We start from the raw sequence: 25,489 nt of genomic DNA, 5'->3' as shown, positions 1-25,489 counted from the left end.
GTGGACGTTTTGATGGCAATGCAATTTTCATCAGTGTACACCTCAAGACACACATGCAGCATTCCAATAACGCCTCTTTTTTTCATGATCTACATACCTTGTGTTCAATATATGGGATCACACAACAGAGGCCGCAAGCGGTGATCACAAGTGCAGAAGAATGCAACCCTAATAAGTACTGCAGTAAAATGCCCTACAGCTAGAAAACAAATGCATCACACATCTCATGTCTCGAACAACTTTGCACTACTTGTCGCGTTATTAGGGGGCAGTACTGAGTATATGATTATTAGGCACACTTGCAAGGTATAAACTGATGGTAAGATGGTATAATGGTACAGATGGTAAGTTACTCTGGAATGCACTGCAATTTCGTGTGTGGCAGTAGCAGTAGTTGCATATAGAGAAATGTTATTCGCAGCATTCTACAGCTTCCTTTGTGTAGTCTGGCAACAATTATGGTCACTTTGTGTTAAGTACATAAGCATGCACCAGTCCACCATGGCAGCCAATCTTTTGTGACCCATAAATAAATGCATCCACTTGTAACAGGTACCGTTTGTAACAAGACGAAAGAAGCGGGCACTCTCTACAAGGCAAGCTTGTCTAGTTATGTCACCTAGAGAGAAAACTTGAGTGTCAAAATTTGGGCTGTATCATGTGAACAGCTATGCAGATGCGTATACTAAACTGCTGAGCCCAAAGCACAGTTACCCATCCAATTAGTGCTGTTGGAAAGTATTCTTCAACATTTAACATGCTAAGTTTCCGAATAGTTAACTAACACAATGTTACTGTGGGTATGTGCAGAGGGTCACATCTTTCTCACTTCAGCATAACAGATGACTTGAGAAGCAGCTGAGGAGAAAGACAAATCGAGAAATTTTTCAAACCTTGTGACCCTCAGTCACCTCCTCCACCCCTGTCGCAGCCACCTCCACTGTCGCAGCCACCTCCAGTGTCGCAGCCACCTCCACTGTCATGACCACCACTGTCATGACAACCGCTGTCATGGCCACCACTGCCATGTCCACCGCTATCACGTCCACCGCTATCATGTCCACCGCTATCATGTCCACCGCTATCATGGCCACAACTTTCGTGGCCGCTGTCAGCACCCCGACCAGCTTCCTCATCGCTGCTGGAATGACCAATGTCAGAAGACCAGCCACCAGGAGGGTAGTAGGAACCGGACCCAAAGCTGCTACGTTTGTAACCGTGGCTCTCCTTATGCTTCTTGTACTTTACGGGGGCTGTGTGCTTCTCTGTAGAGCGGCAGTACCGGTACAGGATCACAAGAAGCACTAGCACAATTACTATCACAACGGCAATGATGACGCCAATGATTACAGATGCCACCATGGTCTCGTTGTACTTCTACCTAAAAAAGTACAACGCAAGATGTGGTTACAAAAGGCACTCAAAGAGAAAGTCAAGCATGCAGATGCTGTGCCTATAGTGAACTGAGCATAGGTCTGGTATAGTGCATTTATATGTACACAAGGCTGAATGTAATGTTTATTGTGATGTGCTACATAAAGGATAACTATAGCCTTCAACTCTTATGATAAAAAAGTGATTTAATACACCAGCCCAAGTTTGCACATATCAAGCTACTTATAACTGCTACCTAAGTTGCAGGTGCTATAGGAAACTGCTAGATTTCCTGAGAAGATCTCTTTTATTATGACAAACATATTTCTTCATATGATAGGTGCTGGATCTGCTTTAATATGAGGCTTTCAACAACCTTTCAGAATTCAGAAAGCATAAAATGTTACAGAAAACTTACAAGCACATGCAATGCAAGAAGCACAGAAAAAAAATGGAATTGGAAGAAATATTATGCACTAATGCACCTCTCACCAATCTCACACTGAAACTACAATGGGAAAATTCATCTCAAATGAACTTCCCCCTTGCTCCAGCTTTGAAACATACGTTTAACAATTTACAAATTCCTAAAACTCTACAGGCACAGCAGATTGCCAGCTTCAATGTTACTGTGATGCAAATATGACTAGGACACAATGGCCACAAAATATCAATAAGAGTTACTTTTTGACAGAGTAATGAAGAAACAAACACATTTTAATTAATGCAGGTAGTTCAACAAAAGCTTTATCTTTATAGAAATTTCATGCGTTTCAGTTCATGGTGCAATGCAAAGAAGCAGACACTGCCTCAGAAACATCACTAGATAAGCAGTTAAACCTGAACAAATGCTGTGTATGCAAATGCCTCAACATGCCTGAAAGGGTCACTAAGGACAAACACTAATGTCTAGAGTGATACAGAATTCTGTCAAAGTTCTATGGTTTTCTCCTTGGCAGAAAAATGTTGGTCATTAGCGAATAAAATGAAGGCAGAACTCTGCAACTGAAATTACATTTTCAGCACCATCCACACCACGGTGGTGATGCGAAGTCATCAATTTCATCATATTTTGACACACTTTCAAGTTTTACTGCAGAGGAGGATGTCCAAAATGCTGTCAGCTTGAGTCCTTTCACACTTAACAAATGTGATGCATGTGAAAATTGATTACTTAGCCTTGAGAAGACACTTCAACCTATGCATTCCCAAATGAGACTCGACTCAAAGCTCTTCAGGTGGAGCACAGCGGCACCTCTCGACTGATGAATATGCTAAGATGTAATAAAGCTTCTCGCTAATTCCTCCGAGATGTTGCTTGAGAAACATACATTCATTCCAGTGCATTCAGGCAGAAACCGATAGCATTTGGGTGAAAAATTTTCGTTCACAAGTCAACTGGGAGTGCCATTAAAGAGCAGTGACCACTTCAGTTTGGAGGTAGCACTGCCATCCACTTCTTTGAGTCAAGTAGGAATTCTGAATGGAGGAACATTCTAGAATATGGGGCATAATATCCACAATATCACCGGGAGCTGGCATAAACATTTCGAGGCAGTGTCAGCCCCCTTTACATTTTCTGTTGTCTTTACATTAAGACAATCCTTCTGTATAGCTAAATTAACTAGCCTCAAGCAGACTGTGAAAATCCATGACGTCATAGCTTATAAGAAGCATGAATTGCAAGATGATGCTGACCTTTGACGGTTTTCCAACTCAGCAATGCTCCCTTCACTGCAAGACCATCTATTTAGCATTGCACAAGTGTAAACAACCAATCTAACGTCATTTCTTTAAAGTGTCCTTTTAAAGGGATACCAAGAGGGAATGTCAAATTAAAGGAATGACAACAGACACTTTCCAATTGCACAAGCACTACCACATGCTTCTCGCACGCAAATGGATGACACTTAGCAGCTAGGTATGAAAGCCGTCAACACTTATAAATAATTTTAAACTGATGCTAAAATTGGTCATGAAATCACAGGCTTGGCTTCAATGGCATTATCATGATGTCGCAACACAGAGCAAAATTTGCCATCGTTGTGTCGCAATAAAGATGGTTATGACAATTTTGCTCACAACAGATAAAACTGTTGCACTGATTTCCACTGGCTGGGCTCACATGTGGAAGCCACAGCGATCACAGGAACAGAGGAAGCCAGTTTGCCATGACATCACGATGCATTCCCCATCTGGGTAGTAAAACTGAATAGGGTCCGTAGAAACAAGCATTACAGTAAATTATTTGGAGTGCTCTCACACTTGCCCATTTTAAAGCGAAGCTTTCTTTGCAAACCTTCCCGGACTTTTCTAACTGTGGCTGGGTGCTTTCTCTCTTGCAGAATACCTCGTGCTAGGGACAGCATGACCATCTTTACTAACCTTACAGGTGTCCCGGCTGCTGGCTTGTAGTTCTACACCGTGATAAAAACAAATGATGCCTAGGTATCCCAACTGCAACATATCTGCATCATCAAGAGCACAATTCCTTTAATAAAACAAACCTTTCTATGCCTACTTTTCTATGGTTTGGGGTTCGGGGCATCTGCTTGGTTGGTCTTTACCAAGTGCAGTTTACTGTAGCATTATCTCCAGGATGGGCCAGCTCTAGTTGGTGCGCCGACACTGGATATGCACCTTGCCGTCTTCACCGGCAGGCATGTAATCGCTATGATGTAAAACCCTGTACACAATACAATCAGTTGCACGGCATTTATTTAACTGCCGAAATGTTCGCTTCTCAGATTCAAATGTGGGTTGCATCTGCATAATCTTTTGCTACAGTTTAGAGGGTTTGGACCTTCATAACAATATTTAATGCAAGGAAATGAAAGCTTAAAAATATGTCAGTACCTTTTCAAGCTGGATTGGTAAATTACACTTCTGGGATAACAGAATGACAGCAAGTTGCTATTTGATTTCATCATTATTTCTGGAATACCAGTCTCGCTGGGAGAGAAATATTGGCAAACCAGAAAAGATGCAAAAACAAATGAAAGGCAGTTCCTGTGCTAGCTCCTCATCCTGAGATTCGAACAGAATTTGCTCGGGACTAGTTACAGATTTATCAATAAACATGAGTTATATTGCAAATTAAAGAAACCAGAGACTCATTCTCTTGAGTTTCTACAACAATAATGCCCAAGCATGGGTAAATACCTTAAAACCCATGACGTCATACTGATAACAATGTCACTTCAGAATGTGTGTCAAATTTGGAAAGAAATATTGTGCCCTTCATTTTCTCCACCAACAATCAACCTCTCGCTGCCTATGCATTGAAAATCGAGTCAAGCAATAAGCACATTCTAGCACTAAAGAGCATACTTAGTGTGTTCTTTTGTGTTTCTCTAAGATCGTTCAGCAACCATCATTTCAGAAACGACCAGCAACCATCATTTCAGAAACCACCACATATGCCACCATCAGCCCATACATCACCACCGCATGCGCCACCATCACCGACCCCGCCACAATTCCCATCAACGGCACAATGGTCCGCAGATGTCATGTTAATTAGCAGCCCCGTTGCGTACATGGCAACTTCTGTGCCATCATTTTGCTGCTCTTTCAATGACCGTTGTGCGGCTTTTGCATTGCAGTAACAGCACGAGAAGATGAAGAGTGCGAAAAGTGAGGCAAGGCTGACAAGAATGATGGTTGTGCCTTCCATGGTGATTCACATGCATCCGACGAGTGAAGTGCACAAACAGCAGAGGAAAGGTGTTCAGTCAGCAGCAGAGTGCAACGACATGCCACTCTGCAAGCAAAAAGAATAAGCGACACTAAAAACATCTCGCAGTAAGCAGGCAAAGTGTGAGCAGGAAGCTGAGAAATACAGGTTCGAAACAAGAAAAGTTGTCAGACACCCAAATGCCACAATGCATTAGCTGACTGGCATTAATTAGCTGCAGTAGTAAATTTATCAAATAAGAAAGAATATCATGAATCACCTTTTGCTTTAATGTGCGTACTATTGTACCTAGCAGGACACCATTCAATTTTGAGTTTATGCATACAAATTGACTAAAGAGTAAATTTTGACTACACAGGGAATTATCTCTAACGAAAGTTTGTCCATGTGCTTAAGACATAGCAGCAAAAAAGGCAGATAAGGATTAGTAAATAGAAGGACACAGGTGCTTGAGTCGTCCCTTCTTTTATCATCCGTGCCCATATTTTCGCCTGCTATATCAAGAATACAATCCATCTTGCCTTAATTCTCTATTCTTTGCCACTATGAAGATACAGTATGAGACATACATACGTTTTCACTTGAGACAACAATAAAATAGTGGCTTTATGACTGAATGCAGGCATCATTTATGTAAGCAGCAGATGTGCACTACAACAACATTAAACATGGACTTGTACAACGCTTCAAAACATGATGTTGGCATGAGGCATTCTTTCTGATGTCACTAATTTTTAAAAATGGAGACTTTTCACTATATGCACTGCGCTACAGACCTTTTCACAACACTTGATGGAGGCCCCATGTTTGAGAATGAACTGTGGTAGGCGTACTTTCATTGTACTGAAGCAATCTGTAAGGAGCAGGTGCATGAGACTCCCATGCATGGCTGCCAAAGTCAAACAAAGCAGGCACCTGAAGTGATGTGAAAAGGTCCTGACATAATCAGAAAAAGCAAGGACTTAAAGATCCCCGGTTTTCTGAAAGATCAAGATTCAGGCCTCACCTGCTCAGCTTCAAGTACCAGCAGCTACAACACAAGCAGAAAATCAGTGAGAATAGCCAGTGGTGCAAAGCCCAAACAGGAGCAGAAAGCAATGAGGTTAGGAAGTGAAAGATGCAAGTGCCAAAGGGACGTGTAGCAGTGCTTCACAGTTAAAAGGCGCCACATCTTGAGAGCCTATAAAGCCAATCTGATGCAGATTTGTGCAGCGTCACAACCCTACGTGAGCAAAACAATGATGCCTACCACCAGTCCACCTTATTTCAGAGGACCGCTCTTACAACGGCCTGCGTCACGGTCTCAGTGATGGCTGCCACAGGGACAGTGGTGCCCAGTTGCGAACGTCGGCATGCGCACCAGAGAACACCCACTAGGGCTACCGAAACCAGCAGCAGACAGGATGCAATCAATGCTGCCCGCTCGGCAATCTCCATGGAAGTCCGGTGCAAGTTGTTTGGTAGTAAACCTTGAACCGATGTCACATGAGCCAAATCAGCTTTCAGGCAGTCATTAATTTTTAGCAGGTGATTATACTGCTGCTTTTTGATACCATTTCATGCTGATCACTCAACAGCACTATGTGAATAAAGAAGATTATTAAGACTTCAAGCAATTTAATAGCCGTTGCTCATGCTTCGCACATCAGCTGCAGCTGTGTTAAAATGAACTGGAAGTGATCTTGCCTTTCTTCTGCAAGAGCTGTACAACCTTAGCGAAACCATTCAGGGTGACAGTAAAATTATCCTGATAAAGAACGACTGTGACAAATCCTCAAAACGACTTTACCCCATCCTCAGCTGATCAATATCTCCTTTTCACACCAGGCTGCTTTACAGTGCAAACAGGTCTGTACCTAATAACGGTGACAAGTTCACAAAATGATCCTAGTTCCGGCAGACCTGCGAGTGCAGATCTCATTGTACACTTATGAGCAGCTTCACTTTCTTTTTTCTTTCCTACGTTTGCGTGCAATAATATTCTGCTTGTTTCCTGTGCCACACTGCATCTTCACTACAATGAAGTTATAAAACCTGCATATTTAAAAGGGCGGTACACAAAGGGACATGCACGTTCAGTTAAGTACCCTTTATTTTCAGTGCACACACACACACAAAAAGAACAGTATGCACGCTTGTACAACGTCAATAGAAAGGTATGCGAATGCTGAAGCGGCAGTATGTCTTTTTAGCTACCTGGCTGCCAGCGTTATTTATTCAGAGCTGTGGCAGGCTATAGTATTTACTCTTTAATGTCTTCAACCCAAAGCAAGAACCAAACTTGCTCATCCATATTTTTTCCTCTTTAGGTCTGTAAATGGGGCAACGGATTGCAATGTCCGGGTTTTATAAGTGTCTAATAACAGAGTTCATGCGAATTCCCTATTTTGGCAAGGCCGTACATTGTTTGGCCGAAGTCCTTCTGACTAATCAAAAGTTGTTTCGCTTCCACGATAACTCGCAATTTCACAGCTCAATGAGAGATTCTGATATAGTCTTTGACAAATAGTTGACGCTAGTAAGTTCTGGCCCACAGAAACGCGACGAACGCTAGCACGATGAACGAGTGGTTTATCGTAGCACACATCCTCTAGTATTTCAGTCTTACGACGCCTGCATTCCTCATGCAATAACTGACACCGACATGCGTTTTCTAATGGGACAAAGAAGATATGCTTGTGGAACATATTAAAAAGCGAGCACGAAAATGAACAGAACTTACTCACCGTAGCGCAGTGACCACCAAAACACACCACAGGGTACTTCTCTATGTTCAGGCAAACGTTAAACACGACGCCTGTGAAGACACCGTATGACTGTCCGTCCGCACGTGAGGCTACGTTGCAGCGACCAAGGCTAACCGCTTTGGCGAACTTTACCGCGTAGTCGCCGGAACGTAAATTTCCAACGTGTGGCAACACACAAGCAACGTAAATGACGTCCGCATGCTGGCGCCGCAAGAATTTTTTTCTTTTTTAATTCTCGACGAAAGCTTCTCGTAACCTTGTTTGTTGATCAGCTAATCAACTTGCCAAAAGCTGTTTACCTTTAGCAGTTAAGCGGACATACATACGCAAGGGTTCAGCTGTGAAAACAAAACACGAGGTGCACGCAGAAAAGTAAAAACTGAGGCTTCGTTTCACTCGGCCCAGCCCCTCCTTGTAACAGCCCAAGCAAACCCTGTGAAGGACGGTAGGCGTATGTCACCCATTTTACGATAGATGGCAGCACCAGTTCCAAGGTCTCCAACGGCGTCGTGAACCGCGTTGGACAAATGATCATGTCTACTAGCATGCTACTATACTACTCAGATACCAGAAGTAGAAACGACACGAGAGAATCTGGTAACAAGTTTTCCCATGATTTTTCATCGATCAGCGCTAGCAGCAGCAGCAACGTTTGCCAGCAGCGCAATCGGACGTTAAAAAAACGTGGCCTTTGAGATTACGTGATTCAGCTGCGCCAAATCTCGGAGGCCATGCACTGCATAGCGCCCGGTAAACTTCAACTATGGAGCGCATCGTTCACGTTAGGAATGCGGTTTCGTGACATTAGAGAGTTTTAGAATAGGGGCCCCAAACGTTTTGGGGCCCCAAAGAAATAGCGTCGAAGCCACTGCGCATGCGCGAGACGCAAACTGCGTTTGGGTTTTGCGTTGGGAACGCTATTTCACCGATTTAGCGGGAGCTCAAATAGCGTTCCCAAAAGCTTTGCGTCAACAAACATGGCGGCACCCATCGAAGCGACGGCTCTAACCTAGCACCAAACTGGGTTCGATTCGCGGTAATGCGTGAAGTTCGCAAGCTAGGAGAAGTGACTGCAGTTATCGCTTTCTCTCAACTAGCGTGTGTTATCAAGATTGATTCATTAGACGCCGCTGATTCCGAATTCGAGTGTGGATTTTATGGCTCGTAGGCCTAACACGGCTAAGCTTGGCTGGTGAAGGCACGTAAAGGTGGTTTTGTTGCTGCAAACTAAGCACAACTAATTGTTTGCTGCTTGAAGAATAACCTCTAAATTGTAATTAAACGCGAATACACGCAAGTCAAAATCACTATTCATATCATAAGATGGTATATTTTATTTAATTATTTTTAATCGTTTTTTTTAGACGCCGTAGTGGCGCTGTCAGCGCAAGACGCTATCTGCAAACGCAAAGCCCTATTCTAAAACTCTTCACTCTTGCGTGCCCCAATGCTAACACCCGTAAAGCTCTTTGGGGCCCCAAAATATTGGGGCCCCTATTCTAAAACTCCCTATTAGCTTGTAGAGCAGTGACACCCACACTGGGCTGTATTTTTTGCTTAAAGTATAACGTGGCATCGGTGTAAAGGTTTAGTATGGATGAATTCTTAAACATGGCAAGGAATGCTGTCAAAGCGGAGCACCAATTCTTCATTACGGGCGGCCCAGCTAGACCAGCGCTAACGTCGGGTGCCATGTTGTCACGTTGTGGGGTTACAAGCTGTGCGAGTGAGCCTATGCATAACAGAGTTGCGGCTGGAGCCCTCCATTCCATTCCTACTCCATTCCGGAGAGTGGAAATCCCCGTACGAAATGGTGAAATATGGACCCCCAATCTGGGGGTCTGAGTGGCTGAGATGATCCATTCAATTCCTGCAATTCCAGTAAATTAAACGGATTTTTCTATATTTTCTTACTACTTGTACATGCGTGCCTAGTAATGAAAACAAATTTTTGAAGTCTCAACAACATTTGAAATGCTGTTACACACTATTTTTCACCACAAGTACATATACTGTTTGGGACATGTTATCTCTGCAGCACGTTTTCACCTGTAACCTAATATTTGCTGTTTAACAGAAGACATATGTTAGCGGCGGGCATTATAAGTCACGAATATATGACCTGTTTGTCAAAAAAATTAGTTTCTGCGATCAAAATACGAGTATCTCCAAACGTCAATTTTTGAAGAGAGGACCACGTGTCAGTCTGTCATGCCGTCCCCTATTTCGAAACAAGTCTCTACATAAAAAAAAAGAACGAAAAGACTGGAGACGGCAAAAACTCATTCAGTTTCTATGCTGCACCAAAACGATGGCGAAAAAAGGCATAATAATTGAGGATTTCATAACTGACGTTTCACCTCGTCGGGATTATGTAATTTTTGCTCAATTTGTGCTTGAGCCTGTTTTCTTTTTTCTTTTTTTCACAGCCAAACATGAAACTAACTTAGCGGAGCATGAGTCACCGATTTTGCAAATACTAGCCTACAGTTACCCGTTCCTAACCGTTGAAGTTAGCTTTACCTTAGCTGTGCACGTGTTAGGCGTCACAACTATATCGCACGCTGCGATACATGCAGAATAAAGAAGGCTTGACTTCTGAATGAAGCAAACCATCTCAAAAAAAAAAAAAAACTTTAATTCTTCTGAAACTATTTTTATTCGAGTAAAGCAAAGTAAAGAGTAACCATGCACTGTTATGCTGGCCATGCATTTAGCTAGTTTATTCTGCCAATTTGATGACCAACATAAATCGAAACGCTTTTTTGAGGATTCTTTTTTTTTTTTTAATCTCTACTGGCATGTTACTGGAAGCCATTCTTTTTTCAGCATATCTGTCACAACCGTTTTCGAAGTCATTTCTGGCCACCTACAGCTCATTCCCTCCCCCCCCCCCCCCCTTTACTCATGCTCTTCCAAAATAATATTATTTCTGAGAACTAAAAGTGGCTGTCTTTAAATGCGCTTCAACCTTGTAACTAAGAATAGGTTTCCAGGTCGTCAGAGGTGTATAATGGCAATGCATTATTTATAATTATCATTGCAAAGGTAGTTACTTATAGGCAGATACTGAAAGAGCCGGTATTGAGCAAAAGTTGAGAGGTGCAATAAATTGGCGAAGTCAGGTTTAGTCGAATTGGCAAATTTAGCAGTTTCGTGGTCGCGCTTAAAATCAATATTTAGCTCTCCAGGAGTGTGCGCCCATTCCATTCCAGTTCGATCCATTCCGGAGTCTCGGGCTCCAATTCCATTCCCATGCATTACACCCGTCCGAGTGGTGCCACCATTCCACGCCCATTCCATCCAGGGAGTTTGGAAATGCGTAATAATTGCGGAATCATTCCAACTCCGGAGGTGCTATTCCGCAGCTCCGATGCATACGATTCAGCACTCTCCCTTCGAATACCACCATTTACGACGCACCAAGGCAGGAATTGAAAGAGTTTATGCCTTTCCGCATGAAAAATTTATTTAGGGGGTGAGAGAGTTGGGCCACACCCTGAAATGTTCTCCGTCCTAATAATTCTTGCTGTGATGGAGCGTGCACGACAGATACTTGATGGCGCAGCTTAACTTGTGGAGTTATAACTAGTATAACTATTTGTCAGCGCGGTCGTTAATTCGTGAGTAAAAAAAAAAAAAAAAAGAGTCGCAGTATGACCTTCCAAGTTGGCCGCGTTGGGCTAGTGACGAGTTCAAGTTCCTAATCACTGCGACACTGAACACCGCGTTGAAGTCGTCTGTGCAACTGTTCAAACACTTGGAAAGTTCCGTCGTGCCTCGACATTCTCGCGGTGGTCTTGACGTTGGCTACGTGACTAGCTGCACGTCAACGCTCCACGAAAGAAACAGCCGGTATTATTATATTCGGCGAAAACAACATACTATTCCAGCGTGTCAAGGATTGCACTGACGTTACGACTCTGAAACGTGGCACTGCAACCACAGAGAAAGGCTGCAACTGTGCGGCCGCTTGTGTTTCAAGTGTCACTGTCACCGTGCTGCCTTGACACAGTTTTGATTGCTTTCTCGGTCGCTTCACAACTTGTCCGCTCGCTCAGAATGATGCACTCAGTTGGGAGAACTTGAGCTCCTCTGATCTTCTATTTTGACGGTCTTCTTCTTGGCATACGTCTGGTAGGTCTGCGTGTATACGGTGTGCTTTCGCGGTGGTTCCACCGTTGGAGGCGGCGTATAATCTATTGGCGGCTCGATGTAGTACGGGTGGAACGGGTACCCGTTACGCTGCTGCTGCTGCTGCTGCTGCTGCTGATCGTGTAGAGGTGTCAGCGGCTGCGGCGGTTGCTTCGGCTGTGGCTGCGGCATCGGCTGTGGATACGGCTGTGGCGGTTCTTCCGGACGCCAGTGGTGATGGTACTGCTGGCGGGGATCCATGCACGGTGACTGCGGCTGCTGCTGTTCGTCGGCGAACAGTGGGTGCGTCATTTGGTTGCTGCTGCCTCCGTTGTTGCCGAGGTACGAGCGAACGTTGCAGAGCAGCCAGAGGCCAAATATGCCGCACGCGGCTATGACGATTAGTAGAATGAACCAGAGCAGCAGGTTCTCCATGAGCACCGCCAGGGCTGACGTGGGTGCGGGCCGTCTGCATGCAAGGCGCAAGCAAATCACTTAGAACTCAGGAAACAGCAATAGGAAGTTGTTTCAATTTTGATGAGCTTTCTTGCATTTGAAAGCAAAAGTTGAAGTCCACCGGCCTAGTACATTTAGTATTTATTTGTCATCAATGTGTTGTGATAATTATTCAAAATCGCGGAATAAGATAAGTAGAAATAAAACAAAGATGAACAAGGAATCAAGTTTACAACTGTGTAATTCAATAATATAAAAAAATTACCACAGTTCTCTGAACTGTACCTGTTTAGACATCATATAAAGCGGACAAAATTGACGTAACATAGTTTGCTTCAAAATATGCCACTAATCTGTGAGTAAGGCTTTTGCAAAACCCTCGTAGGAATTGTAGCAATTTCACATAAACTGCATCACCTCATATGCCACATTTTTCCGTTGTAGATGCTTTAACAGATACAGTTTAAAGAACTGCGAAGTCTGTCCTTGGTGCACAGTTGCGGACTTGTAAACTTCGTGCTTTTCTTATTTAACTTACCGATTTTCAGAAATTTTCGTGAGGGATTCAAGGATCTAAATCAACACTTTGCTTCCTGAAGTCGGTAGAATTCAGCGTTGTCTCTCAAATGTAACAAGCTTTATTCAAATCGTTTCCGTGGTTGTCTGTAAGGAGTGCATTTATGTGTTTTACATGTATTTGAATAGGGAATTCGGAGTTGACCCTAAGGTAATGCTTCCTCTCTGGAGAGGAATATTCGCACATTACACTTCTGCAAAAGCCGAATGGTCATGAGAGGAAGCTTAAAAGCCAGCGAAGGCAAAAAAAAAAAAATAATAAATGAATAATATAGAAGAGAGAGACAGAATGGCGGGTAGAGGACAAGCGTGTTCTGAAGTTCCATTATAGTGAACTAGAAGGGTCCCTTCTAGAACACCATAGTTCCATGCCCACCATGTGCAGCATGACGTCACGTATTTTGGCAGAGTCTACTCATGTTTAGTTCAATGATTATAAGAAAGCAAGGAATACATTGCATTCCTGAGAAACCATGAGTCCTAAACTAGCAATTTTTGAGAAGTTTGCCTTCGCCATAACTGCTGGCATGCGAGTACATACGCGGAAATGCGTGACATCACGTTGGCGCATCGGGCCCGAGGTTGCGGCGCGATATTCAAGAAAGGGAAGTTTGGCTTTCGTTTTTGTCAGCAATAATTTAGCTATATGGTCGAATTCAAAGAAAGTTACAGGATGGGTCCCTCGCATGTGTTTTATGTTCTTGTAAAGTTCGCGCCGTAAATTTCTTGATTATGACCGGCCAACAAGCTCTAACCAGGATTCTGATGAATAGTCGAAGGTCGTCTGCCGCCTATAGAAGAAAATACATTACATTTAAACATTTTTCTGCTGTAAGAATACGGAGATTTGCAAGTTGTAAAAAGCTGCGACTTCAAAGTAATGACGTCATCATCGCAATGGTACAAACGCTTCTTGGCGCCTTCATGCTTGCCTTTAATAGACAGAATGCCTTTAATCTGGCTATCTTGACGATTTGTCGCTGACGTGACGTGCACGCGCCAAGAGGAGACGTTCAAGAGAAAAGATCTAAAGAACGAAACATGCTGTACTGCCATACGATCGAAAACTTGCTCTTCCTTCAATATGTTTCTCGCTCGTGGGAACGCTACAGTGACAGCATTGTAGCCGTAACATGTGAAACAACAATCAGTCATAGCAAGGAAAAAACTTCCACTGAGCTTAATACTACTCATACCCAGTGTGCTTACATTTTGTCCGCGGTCTGTGTAGACAAGCCTTTACATTATCGACACCCTAGAAAACAAAAGAACAATGAGCTCATTCTGCCAGCACTTACCTGGCCGAGATTTGGAAGGTAACAATGTAGCGTGAGAGCAAGCTAACGATCCTGCAACGATCGATCGAACGGAAAATGATAGGCCTAACCTTAGTGAAGAAGGCAGTATACGGATTTCAGAACAAAAGCGGACACACATCTACTAAAATTAAGATGAAGTGAAGTTCGACGCTTCGCGTAACACGTAGGGTAGATGGCCAGTGGTCTAGCTATTAGAGTAAGAGAATGGATGCGAAACGAAGAGAAGCGCAGTAGAGGGTTCCAGACGATTAGCTACAGAGCTATGAAATAAGTAAGGAAATAAGCAGCAAGGTGCCGCTGATCATGCAAGGCGTTCACTCGCGTTCTTTGCGTTCGTTTGCACGAGGCTAGCCATTAACGCCCCTAGCTTTCAGTCTCCTCATTTAAAAAAAAAAGGAAAAAAAAAAACTTCCTACACGATAAGGTTCATGCACGTATACCTGAGAAGCAAAAGCGTAGTGCGTGGTGCACCGATGTTCGTCGCAGTGGCGTAGTCGACGCTGCGCTGCTGCTTTAGGGGCGCGGCAACAAGCAGGGTGCGACTCGTCGGCGCGTTTTCGGCAGGAGCACGGGGTGTTGCTCGGTACGTCGGCCCGGCGGCGCGGTGGAATAACGTTGTCGCCTCAAACAGCGGCCGTCTCCTTCCGTGCCCGAATAGGCCATGTGGAACGGATGCTAACAGTGTGTGGCTCTAGCCGCGTATCCAGCTTGGCGAGGCGAGGGTGAAAGCCGCGGCAACCCCCCCACACCGCCTGCCGCAGCCAGCCACTGTCGGAAACCTGGCTCCGTTGCCGCTCTCGTTTGGGTTTCCCGACCTCCCGCTTGCCGCCGCGGGAGGACCGGGTGACGTCGTCGGCCGCCAGCGCGTTTCCTAAAACCTAACCCTCTGCCGTGTCTGTCAGAAGCGCAACAATGAGATCCGTACAAGACCTGCGAGGGAAATTGTTTCCGAGTTATCTGTGTGCCCTTAAGGCTGCCTGCAGCGTTTCCGCTGTGCTGTGGCGGCGGAGATATCCGTGCGGGGATGTATATATTACGGCTCCTCTCAGTGCAGTATGAGCAGACCTTGCGGCACGTTGATCCACGATTAGTTGTAACGGCGTTTTTCAAGCGCATATGTGTGACCCGTGGACATTGTTGTTGAAGGGACACTACAGAAGCACTTCATATTGATAAACTATATTCTCTTGAAACTCTCGTGTATGTTAACTTCGTGGCTGTGCACTAATTATTGGAAAACAAAACGAAGGGCCCCGCTGCGGTACCGCGGGGTTCACGGCACCCTGCTGCTGCGTTTGAGGTTTCGAGTTCGACTGCCGAGGGCGGCTGCCGCGTTTCGATGGAAGCGAAACGCAAAAAAACGCTCGCGTTAAAGAACCCTATAGGGTGGCCAGAGCTAATCCAGGGAACCTGCACTACAACGCCTCATATAGCTCCGGTGTTGTTTTGGAGCCATCCCACGGTTCAATTAAACCCACGAATCAATCAGTGAATTGGTCAATCAGAAAACGAAGGTCAAACTTCCCATGTTCATTTTTATTGCCGAAACCTCAGCTCCACATGCGATGTATACCTCAGAGTGAAGCAATTATCGTGCAGTCTACAGCGTGAATCCATGACTTCCTATATTCCTCTCTCTCTCTTTCTCTTTCTTTCTCTACAGCATGAAGGCCCGAAATGAGAACGTAGTAGACAGGACACAAGTACTTGACTTCCAACAGCGTTTTGTCCCTGCCATGTCTGCGTCCTCGTTTCGCCTTCGCCCTGTATAGACTCGCCATAATAGTCCAAACAGTCACCTCGCTAAGTCAGTGTGCGTGCGCGCGCGCGCGCGTGTGTGTGTGTGTGTGTGTGTGTGTGTGTGTGTGTGTGTGTGTGTGTGTGTGTTTGTTTGTGCAAAACCGCAAACACCCCGATCTCTGGCACCTGTCCACATGTTTGCTCGCGTGTAGTGCAAACCTGCATAGCGAAACCGGAGGCGCAGTGCGCCACACAACGCCCACCGTTCGCCCCCTCTCCCTTTCGGTCGCGGCGATCCGTAATGCGCGGCTCGCTATTATTTGCACACAAAGGGGATGATGCATTGAGTCGCCGCGCCTGACAGTCAGACGGCTTCAGCCCGTCGCGGTCGATGTCGTCGGTGGCGAGGATCAACCATTTATTAAAGCGTGCGTCGTTCAACGAGAGCGACAGGACAAATGTTTAACAAACTCTACGAGAGAGAGAGAGTAACAAATCAAAGTGAAAGTTTAACGACAAAGGGCCGTGCGCTGATACACGGAAGAAGTCCCGAAACGATATGCGTCAGCAATCGCCGCGCAAACTTGCCTATGCAATCGCAGTTCAATAAACGGTCGTTTCATTTCACGGCTGAATGAATAGGCCACTCGTGGGGCGTACTACAAGAGCAGTGACACATATGTGAAACATATGTGTCATATGTGAAACATATGTGTCATATGTGAAACATATGTTTTAGGTAGTAGAAACTCTACCGCTTGCTTCCCGCGCGTAGACACAGGTCAATTACGAAGGTCGGAAAATACTTCAAGCTTGACGCAAAAGGACAATATTAAGCAGCGTCAGATCGACAGATCATTCTTTAGAAGTCCATAATGTTTTGTCAGTGTGCCAATATATGGCTTTGTTGCGTAGGAAATTGCCACCGAAGCGTCCCGCTGATGCTCAATTTGAAACGCCTGCGCCAAAACGGACGAGTTGACGTTGTCTCCCCGTGATCTCCGTCTACGTAGCTTTCTGTGAGTAAGTAGCAGTGGTGACGTCACGCGAGAAGTACCATAGTCCAAGATAGGTGGCGCGCCATTCCGACTTTTTTTTTTATTTTCTCATTTTTCTCGCTCACGAAAGCTCTGTTGTCGTTAGAAATGGTGAATCCTGATGCAGAAGCCTAATCAGCCAATCTAGCTCGACTTAATGCTTTCCTTTAGTGCCGAACCTCTCCGGTACCGAACCTCTCAGATGCAAGTATATTATGGTAAATTATTTTGGGAGCTCTGATGATTGCCAGTGCTTTTTCTAGGCTTTAGATGGATTCTATTTTCGTAGTAACGGGAGCAAAAAAAAAAATGACAAGTCGAAACTTTCATGGCAGTGAATATGGTGCTTTAAATAAAACTGCATTACCAGATTACGTATCTGAAATAACAAAACGACGCACTCTTACCTTGAGGGGAGATCCGGCGGCCCAGAAAGTACAACAAGAGCAAAAAAAAAAAAAACGGATGGCCGCACACTTCCGTGAAGTTCGCGTGTACCAGCGACCTCCGACGTCAGGGATATCGACGTCTCCTCCTTTCTAGTTGCTTGTTTATCCGTAAACAAAGATTACTTCACGGTGCTCGAGGTGTACAAACCTCACCCCTAGAAACGAGAAACACACGGTACCGTGTACTAAGCCGCATTCTCTAACACCGTGCTTGGCAAGAAACAGGTGTAGAAGTGTTGATTGTTGGGCTAGTTGGTTTTTTTATAATTGAAGTAGTAACTTAGCGCGACAAAAGCACAGAGACAAGAAAGGTAGAGAAAGACAAGCGCTTCTCTTTGGCCACCTTTCTTGTCTCTGCGTTTTTATCGCGCTAAGCCACTACTTCAATTAAGGTACAGTTCCTTTAATCACTCTTTTATTCCGAGAACGATAACAGAGTGGAACGCATTAAAAGAATCTACAGGGTGTTGACAATGTGTAACCGGTCTGCAATATTGTCTCTGTTTACTTTTTTCTGTCTGCCCTGCTTCCACGGGCAAGCCTATAAGGGCCTGCAGCATGAACATAAAAATAAATATAACTGACCGGATGGCTCAGACTATAGCAAGTGTTTAGAACTTTTCTCCTGCGCTAAATAGGCCCAAGTGCGAAGAGATAGTTTCGAATCCGTGACGTCATGATGACGTAACATTGCTGTGGTACGGGCGCGAAATCTTGACGTTCATTCTTTATAATTAGCCGACCCTTTTCTGCCGAAGGAATTAACGCTGAGTTTTTAGAGAGCACTTCATCAATATAAGCGAACTCTTAATGTCAACACGTAATGTTTCTTTTTTCTTTTTTAATGTGCACTGCACGATAAATTACGTTAGGCTACGCCGCAAAACTACATCTTCATTTTTTTTAAAGTTCGCAAGATGACTACACCATTGACCCCAATATTTCTGAACAAAAGAAAGCGAGGTTTGGTATTATTTTGTTTTTCTTTCCTAACGAGAATTGTCCTTCCAGCAGAAAAAAAAAAAAAAAAGGAAGAAGAGTACGAATATTTTTGGATGGAATTCACAGGTCTAGTCAGATTTGGTGTTTCTCTTTTGACCCTCTATCACATGGTTTAATTTCTGAAACAAAAAAGAATAAACAGAGAGAACACTCGCGTTGAGATTGTTCAGCTATACCATGAGGGTGACGTGTCGTACATGCATCTGTCTAACCTTCGTGTCTGTGGCCTCAGACCTTCTTGTGGCTTTAAATTCTTACGGCTCACCTACATATAAAGCCGTTCCAGAAGCCAGAAGTACGAAGTTTATACAAATCCGTCTGTTCTGCCCATCATTCCCCCTGCTGGCTGAACCGCCACATTTCGCAGCTGCCCCTAAAAAAACACTCCAAAGACAAAGGGTGTAATAAAGTTGTAAACGTGACTCCATCATTGTAGTGCCAGCATGCCATATATAGGACACTTCCTTCCCCCTTCTTTTTGGAGTACGTGTGCTCCGCGTACTTCAACTCCGCCTCTTTTGGAGTCGACTACACTATAGTAATTCAACTCCACTTTATGGAAAGGGAGTAACCGCAGTAGTGCTGATATTGATCTATTGCAGCTGGGTAGTATGCCGAGCTCTGGCGCTGGAGTTACCGCTAGTAATTTTTTTTAGAACACCGTGTGCCCTTTTTACGCCTTTGCTATATTCTGACCCCTTCCTTTACTATTCCTTGTTCTCAGTGTGGGAGAGTGGAAAGTAAGTGTAGGTTTCTTTGCCCCATAATATCGAACACAACGGCGAGAAACGTATTCCCAAGAAGAACTTTATTTCTTCGTTCTACACCACCGCTTGGGGCTCGGAAAACAAACTCACTTTACCGAGCGGCAGCGGCTTGTAGTGTGTAGTCGAGAGACCATTTTCTCCGCAGGACATATATCCCCACATGCCCGAACAGTTCACCGAAACAAGTGCAAGCCAATGTGACACTGCTGCGACGAACGTAACAACATACACTCTGATAACACGACAGAAACCAGTAGCAAACAGAAAAAAAAAACAGAAAAAAAGTAGACGCATAGCACACGTAACACATTTTAACATTAAGAGCACGTGAAACAAACTGCACAGCGCACAGAAAGACTTCCTTATTCAGATAAAAATTAAATCTGCTCTGTCGAGAACGTGAATAAGGGGAGAAAAAATAACGATACCAGTACCAAGCGTGCCGATTGCGCTTTTATACAGCATCTCTGCAGACTGTAGTATAAGCTCTAGCGTTGAATCAGGAGATGACATTCTTGAAAAAAATCTGAATGGCAGCATGCGACTGGCTGTACGCTCTATTTCTTTCAGGCGGCAAGCAAAATAGGAATAAAAGAAAGAAAAAATAAAGGAAAGAAAAAGAAAAATATTAAAGTAAATTAGAAGAGAGCCTTAATCGCAATCATTGCAATGAAGCACCTCTGAAAGCTGGCAACCGTTGGCTACATGCTCTTGCCACGCCCTGACAGCATAAGGACGTGAAAACTAACCACGCCCATTACTTTGAAAGACGTAATCAACGAAACAGCCGTAACACATGAAATAGTCAGGCTAAGTAAACATTGTTTGGCATAAGAGAGAGAGAGAGGGGGCATCATACGCAACGGTTTTGTTAGAGCGCTGAGCAGATGGTTTGGACGCACGCACGTGGGTTAACAAGTGCTAACCGTGAAATGGGAGTTGCCTATCGTTCACGAGTAGTTTGCCGCTTAGTACGTGTTAGGTTATGTCGACAAGCACTGGAATCATGCAGCTGTACCTTTTCACAAATGCTCGAGCACGGTTTCTGTGCTCAAGCAGCGTTCAGATGATCAAAAAGAGGTCGAAAAACATAACGCGGAATTGGAAATTTATGGACCATCTGCTATTATACTCACCGGTACCTATGCCGCCCACATTCACTCTGGTGGAAATATTTAATTTTTTGCACGAAAAATCGAAGGTTTACGCAAGAGTCAGTCGTATTCTAGGCCACACATTCTGTAATCGCTTTCGAAAAGAAGTTGCGAGAACTGTTGCTCACGATTGCGTGCACTTTTCTATTTGCATTCTGAGGCTTTTGCTTCACTTTCTTTCTTTATCTCCTTTCTTTGTATTTTCACGGGAACAGTATTTCGCGAACGTAGGCTGGGACCCCACCTGCATATGCATTGTGTTGTCTGGCTTCCTGTCATTCAATTACATCGCGTTGCCGGTTCGTTTCTTGCAAACTTCCATTCTAACAACCTGACAATGGCTACAGCAGCATTGTAAATAAGATTGCAAGAAGCAGCTAAGTCCGGAATCCAGCCGCCATGGCAGTGCACCAAGAGTGAATCGCTGTAGTACATTCGAGGACAATGAAATACTCATAGAAAAGAGAGTGGAACAGTGAGTCGCTGTTTAGAAAAGTTTACGTATGCAGGCTAGTTTTTCATGTATTTCCTCATTCCGCGTACACACGGAATCACGGTTACCAAAGAAGGAAGGGTGGGTGGGGAGGGGGCAGAATATTAAGAAAAAGAAAGGATCGGAAAAAACCACAATGAGTACAGAAAACATGTCACTGTCTTTCCCGAGGACAAGCATAACGACATAACAAGGTTTGGATATGTACACATTCTTGGTGCGATGAGACGTGCGCTAAGGCTACAAATCCATCACAGATACAAAAATACAAAGAGAGACAAAGCTTTATGATAACAAACGGTAACATTGTGCACTGATGATCAGCACCATTGCCATCGAAGCCTTTCAAAGTGAACACCCTCACGCGAATAAATTATGAGAATATCGCAACCAGTGTGAAGAACAACTCTGGCGGTAAGAACAGCTTGACAATAACTATGAAAGAGCATATAAGGTAAAAAGAACCTGTTGTGTATATCATTCAAAGTTACACAGCAACACTTGTGTTCCCGTACACAAACAGACGCAGTCAAAGAACGTTCGACGTTTGAGTGAATGGCAACAATTCGAGGTGAGATAAACACCCAAGAGTCATAGCGAAGGCCCTCGTGAAGCCATCGCGAACACTCGCTGCGAACACACGGACGATAACAGCGTGAAAAAGGTATATGATAACATCAATGTCATGGCGAGTCGCGTAACGTACTCATATGTCAGCTCGCTGCGTACAGTCTGCGTAATCTGCGTAGAAGAGACAAGTGCGTATCATACAAACAGACCCTGCACGCAATCACTCTGTATAGAGAAAAACCCTTCCAATCCTTATTGCTTTGCTCAGATAGTTCGAAACGAAAGAAGGCAGTATACATAAGCGACGTGAAAACAATATGGCGCATGTCTCACAAGGCGCCTAAGCAACACAGAAAACGTGACCAACGTTACACACGTTGAGCCAATGTTGGCCCGACATTGGACCAGCTGGAGCTCACTTGGGCTGAACGTCAGCCCCCTCTTCCATGTGACAGCTGGATGAGCGCCGAGAATCCATCGGGTTGTTTATTGTGTTGAATTTTTAACACCAGTTTATTGAACAAAAAAGTCGACTGATACAAAGGCCCAAACAGACCAGAAGTGGACGCAAACCAGTAGAAAACACAGGGGGGTTCGAAAGTGAACATTAACCGTTCTGCTTTGCGAGCCCAATTATTATTGGTAAACGCGATAGCGAAGTTATATAGCAGGTGAGTACATTACGCCGAAACTCATCAGGCTTCAGCTTAAATGTCAGTGACCTCCGGAAGCAACCGTTAACAATTGTAGTTCATGAGTGCAATAACGCGTTAATTACAGTTAAGTGCTATTGTAACTCTAGGAGGGTAACTGTAATGCCGGAGTTGTCGAGCTTCATATTGTTCGTGCGTGACGGCGATATCAATTCGTCTACAGTCACCTCGAAGTCAAGTAGGAAACAAGTAGAACTGACCGACAGCTTTCTGCTTGGAAATATTAGAGCCATAACACGCTGTAATAAAGTATTGTAAAGTGTAAATACATCGGCACTGTGGCAGTAGTTTGGCATTCAAGCAGATGAACTTACCACGCGTTTCTTTACATGCTCGCGGATGAAAGTGGTGATAAGTTATGTGTTGTAGTATAGTAAATTGTGAATTAAAATACACGCACGCGAGGCCTGCTGCCACGTGGCGCCTTTCAACGGTTATCATGAGCACGTCACTACAACCCCTGCAGAAGTTCAGTGCAAACATCGTGTCTGCGTGCCTCTCACGAATATCTCGTGCAGGAGTTTGAATGTCGTGGCGAAATCTTGATACACCGTCCACGACTGCTCTCCAATTTACCTTACTTGGCTAAGATTGTACATGCTGCAAGAAGGCCAAATGACCGCAGTAAGTTTTTTCAAACAGGCCACACTGTTCCAATGCGACCGAGAGAGAGAGAGAGATAAGTTGGACCCTGTAACACGCGCGCGACCACCTACAAATTGTCCCCACGGAACACTCACTTGCGGGCAAGAGATGTCACAGGAAAACAAGCGAAGGCTTGTCATCAACTGAATGACCGTGCCACCCGTAGCCGTGCTTCAAACAGGACACCGGCTTTGTAGCGACTTTGCGGTGGTGCGGTGCTTTTGTGGCGATTTATTTCCTTCGCTTCTCTCTCCGTCATTGGATCGCAAGCCACCGCAACGATGTTACAACGGATGGTACGAAGAAATTAGCATCAAAGCAAAGGGATCGCTACAAACTACTGCCTTGCGTAAACTTTCTTTCTTGTTTTGAGCTGTGGGTACTACAGAATCAAAGAAACAACCCTGCGGCCAACGAAACTTCACGTGAAAACTACGTTATCCGTGGAACGCTGCGTGGCTGCCCCGCGGTGTTATTCTGAGCACTGTCGAATTCCGCCATATTGTCAAATTCTGAAGTGGAGGCGTTCTGAGCCAGTCAGAGAGGCTGTAGCAGCCCTGCGAGCCAATAAGAACTGGCAATGGCCAATTTGACAATGCGGCGAAATTTAACGACGTATAGTATACTATACCACACCCCACACTCTCCCAAGAGTTTCTGAACTGTTCACTCCATAGAGTTTCCTACAAAAACCACTAGAGAAAACTCTGGCGCTAGTGTCTACGGGTGCTGCAAGCATGGCGGTTGAGCCAGCGCGGGAATGATGGGCAGTAGATAGATAAGCCTCAGCTTCGTCCTTGTGGCTTGAAACGGCTTTGTCACTTTGCAAATCGATCAACTTCAACAACATATTGCGTTATAAGTGAAATACGCGTGTATGAAGTGTTAAAACGCCTTGGTGTGTTTAGAAAATGTCGAGTGCTTTGGAAATCAAGAAAGGTAAAGCGCAATAAATATAACGTTACAGGAACGTTCGAAGCCACAGGCACGAATATTAGACATATCCAAGTACTAACACCTATTCCCATGGCATCCGGACGAAACGCAGTGCCAGAGCTCCCTCTATGGTGAATTTCGTACGAAACTCTGATTCACTCCTCCCCGTCTTCGTCGGAGTCGCGAACCGCAGCATGGGCTCCGAACCCAGCGCCACCACCACTGGAAGGCTCGGATGGACCTCCGTGAAAGCCCTCGTTGACGTGGCTTACGGCGCTGTGCTCCTCCGGCGGCTTCCAGGTCGAAGACGTGGGGGCGGTGGCGGCGGCTTCGGAAGAGTGGTGGTCCTGCAACGGCGCAGTAGGGGGCCCGTACGGTTTGGTGAGGCTCACGGGCGTCGCGTAGTCCGGCTCCTTCTCTGCCGTCAGCGGCATGCCGCTCAGGTCTTCGTGGTGGTCGGCGTCGGGACTTCCGGGCACCTTGATGTCGGGCACGTCCAGGTCGTGGTTGTCCAGGCACTGCGTGGTCGAGCCCGAACCCCCGGGCCCGTCGTCGTCGCAGTCCTTGTAGTTGAGCACCGGGTACAGGCGACCGTGCTTGATGGTCGAGTTGGCGTTGATCATGCCGTAGTCCTTGGTGTCCGAGCAGAAGCGCTTGAACGCCACGTACAGGCCGATTAGTGTGATGCTGATGACGACGAACAGCACGATGCCCAAGATGATGCCGAAGATCATGGCGGCGGCTGGGGGGTGTGTCTCACTCTGCGAGGGACTTGGTGGTCAGCGAGTGGAATACTTGTGGCTGCAAAGACAAGCAGAGAACACGGTGTCATAGGGCTGTTTGCAACATTGTTCAAAGGAGGTTAAGGAAATCGGAGCGAAAAGCTTCTGCACGCACGAACTGCTGTGCTGCGCAGTTATGTGCATTGTAATCCTGATTTAGCTTCAGTGAGGGAGACCTAGTGGCAACTGTAACTAGAAGCGTGCGGAACTATTGATCAAGCGATTTTCTAAACGCGCAATGTGTTTGGCTGCACATTAAGCACCGTGTGGATAGTGTAACAGAAAACCAGGAAGTGCAGAAGAAAGGAAAACAAGCCACAAGCCACAAGCCAGACGTGCGAAAAGTAAATTCAAACCAACAAGACCCCTCAGCAAGCAGACGTGAACTCAAAACCACCCACAAAAGGATCTTGCTCTTGCTGTCATGCGTTATCCTGCTGTGGAACACGAGACTGCAAGATGTGCGGAAACCGTTACCATAGCTAGCCTATAGACACGTGTGTTCCGCACTTATGGGATGTCCTTCAGGAAGGCACTGTTCACACGTCCCCTAGCCGTAGTCTGAACCGACGTGTCCGCCACAATGCCGGCGTCGACGTTATCGTCTTCCGCCGTGAGGTCGCCCGCACCGGGAAGCACGACACCGTCGTCCACGCTGTCACCCCGCCAGAGCGGTCTCGTGTCCACTCGGGACGCGTGCTCCTTGAAGAGTCCCACTGGCATCTGCAGCAGCTTCGGCCTCGACACGAGCACGCCGTCTCGGTCATCGTGGTTCACGTCGTGCACCGAGAACGGGTCCGGCGTCTTGGTGATCTGCGACGAGACGCCACTGTCGGCTCCGGCCGACCTCTCCGGGCGGTCCCGACTGCGCACGAAGAACGGGTTGCCCACGTCCTCG

The 25,489-nt window shown here is 45.4% G+C and overlaps 1 protein-coding gene and 1 long non-coding RNA gene across 4 annotated transcripts in view; both read right to left on the bottom strand.

Annotated features, from left to right (window-relative positions):
- Window positions 1-343: 343 nt before the first annotated feature.
- On the bottom strand, window positions 344-8,279 carry LOC129382509 (uncharacterized). 3 transcript variants are annotated; one of them, XR_008610604.2, is made up of 4 exons: window positions 7,798-8,275; window positions 6,078-6,101; window positions 3,073-5,137; window positions 344-1,381 (listed from the first exon to the last, which is right to left on the bottom strand). It is a non-coding gene; the product is annotated as an uncharacterized lncRNA (long non-coding RNA). The 3 variants fall into 3 exon arrangements; XR_008610603.2 differs by lacking the exons at window positions 3,073-5,137; window positions 6,078-6,101 and adding an exon at window positions 6,321-6,540 and having other exon boundaries at window positions 7,798-8,264; XR_008610602.1 differs by lacking the exon at window positions 344-1,381 and having other exon boundaries at window positions 1,388-5,137; window positions 7,798-8,279.
- Window positions 8,280-19,322: 11,043 nt separating this feature from the next.
- LOC126522835 (uncharacterized) overlaps window positions 19,323-25,489 on the bottom strand; it is a 35,757-nt gene continuing 29,590 nt past the window's right edge. Inside the window, exon 2 of the mRNA XM_050171669.2 lies at window positions 19,323-24,610. Within this exon, the coding sequence (XP_050027626.1) occupies window positions 23,965-24,543 (579 nt within the window). The 5' untranslated portion in view covers window positions 24,544-24,610 and the 3' untranslated portion in view covers window positions 19,323-23,964. The remainder of the gene's footprint in view (window positions 24,611-25,489) is intronic.

The sequence above is a fragment of the Dermacentor andersoni genome, chromosome 6, assembly GCF_023375885.2.
Source record: "Dermacentor andersoni chromosome 6, qqDerAnde1_hic_scaffold, whole genome shotgun sequence".
Taxonomy (NCBI): domain Eukaryota; kingdom Metazoa; phylum Arthropoda; class Arachnida; order Ixodida; family Ixodidae; genus Dermacentor; species Dermacentor andersoni.
The sequence above is the reverse complement of the archived record's forward strand: the minus strand, read 5'-3'. Positions and strand labels throughout refer to the sequence as shown.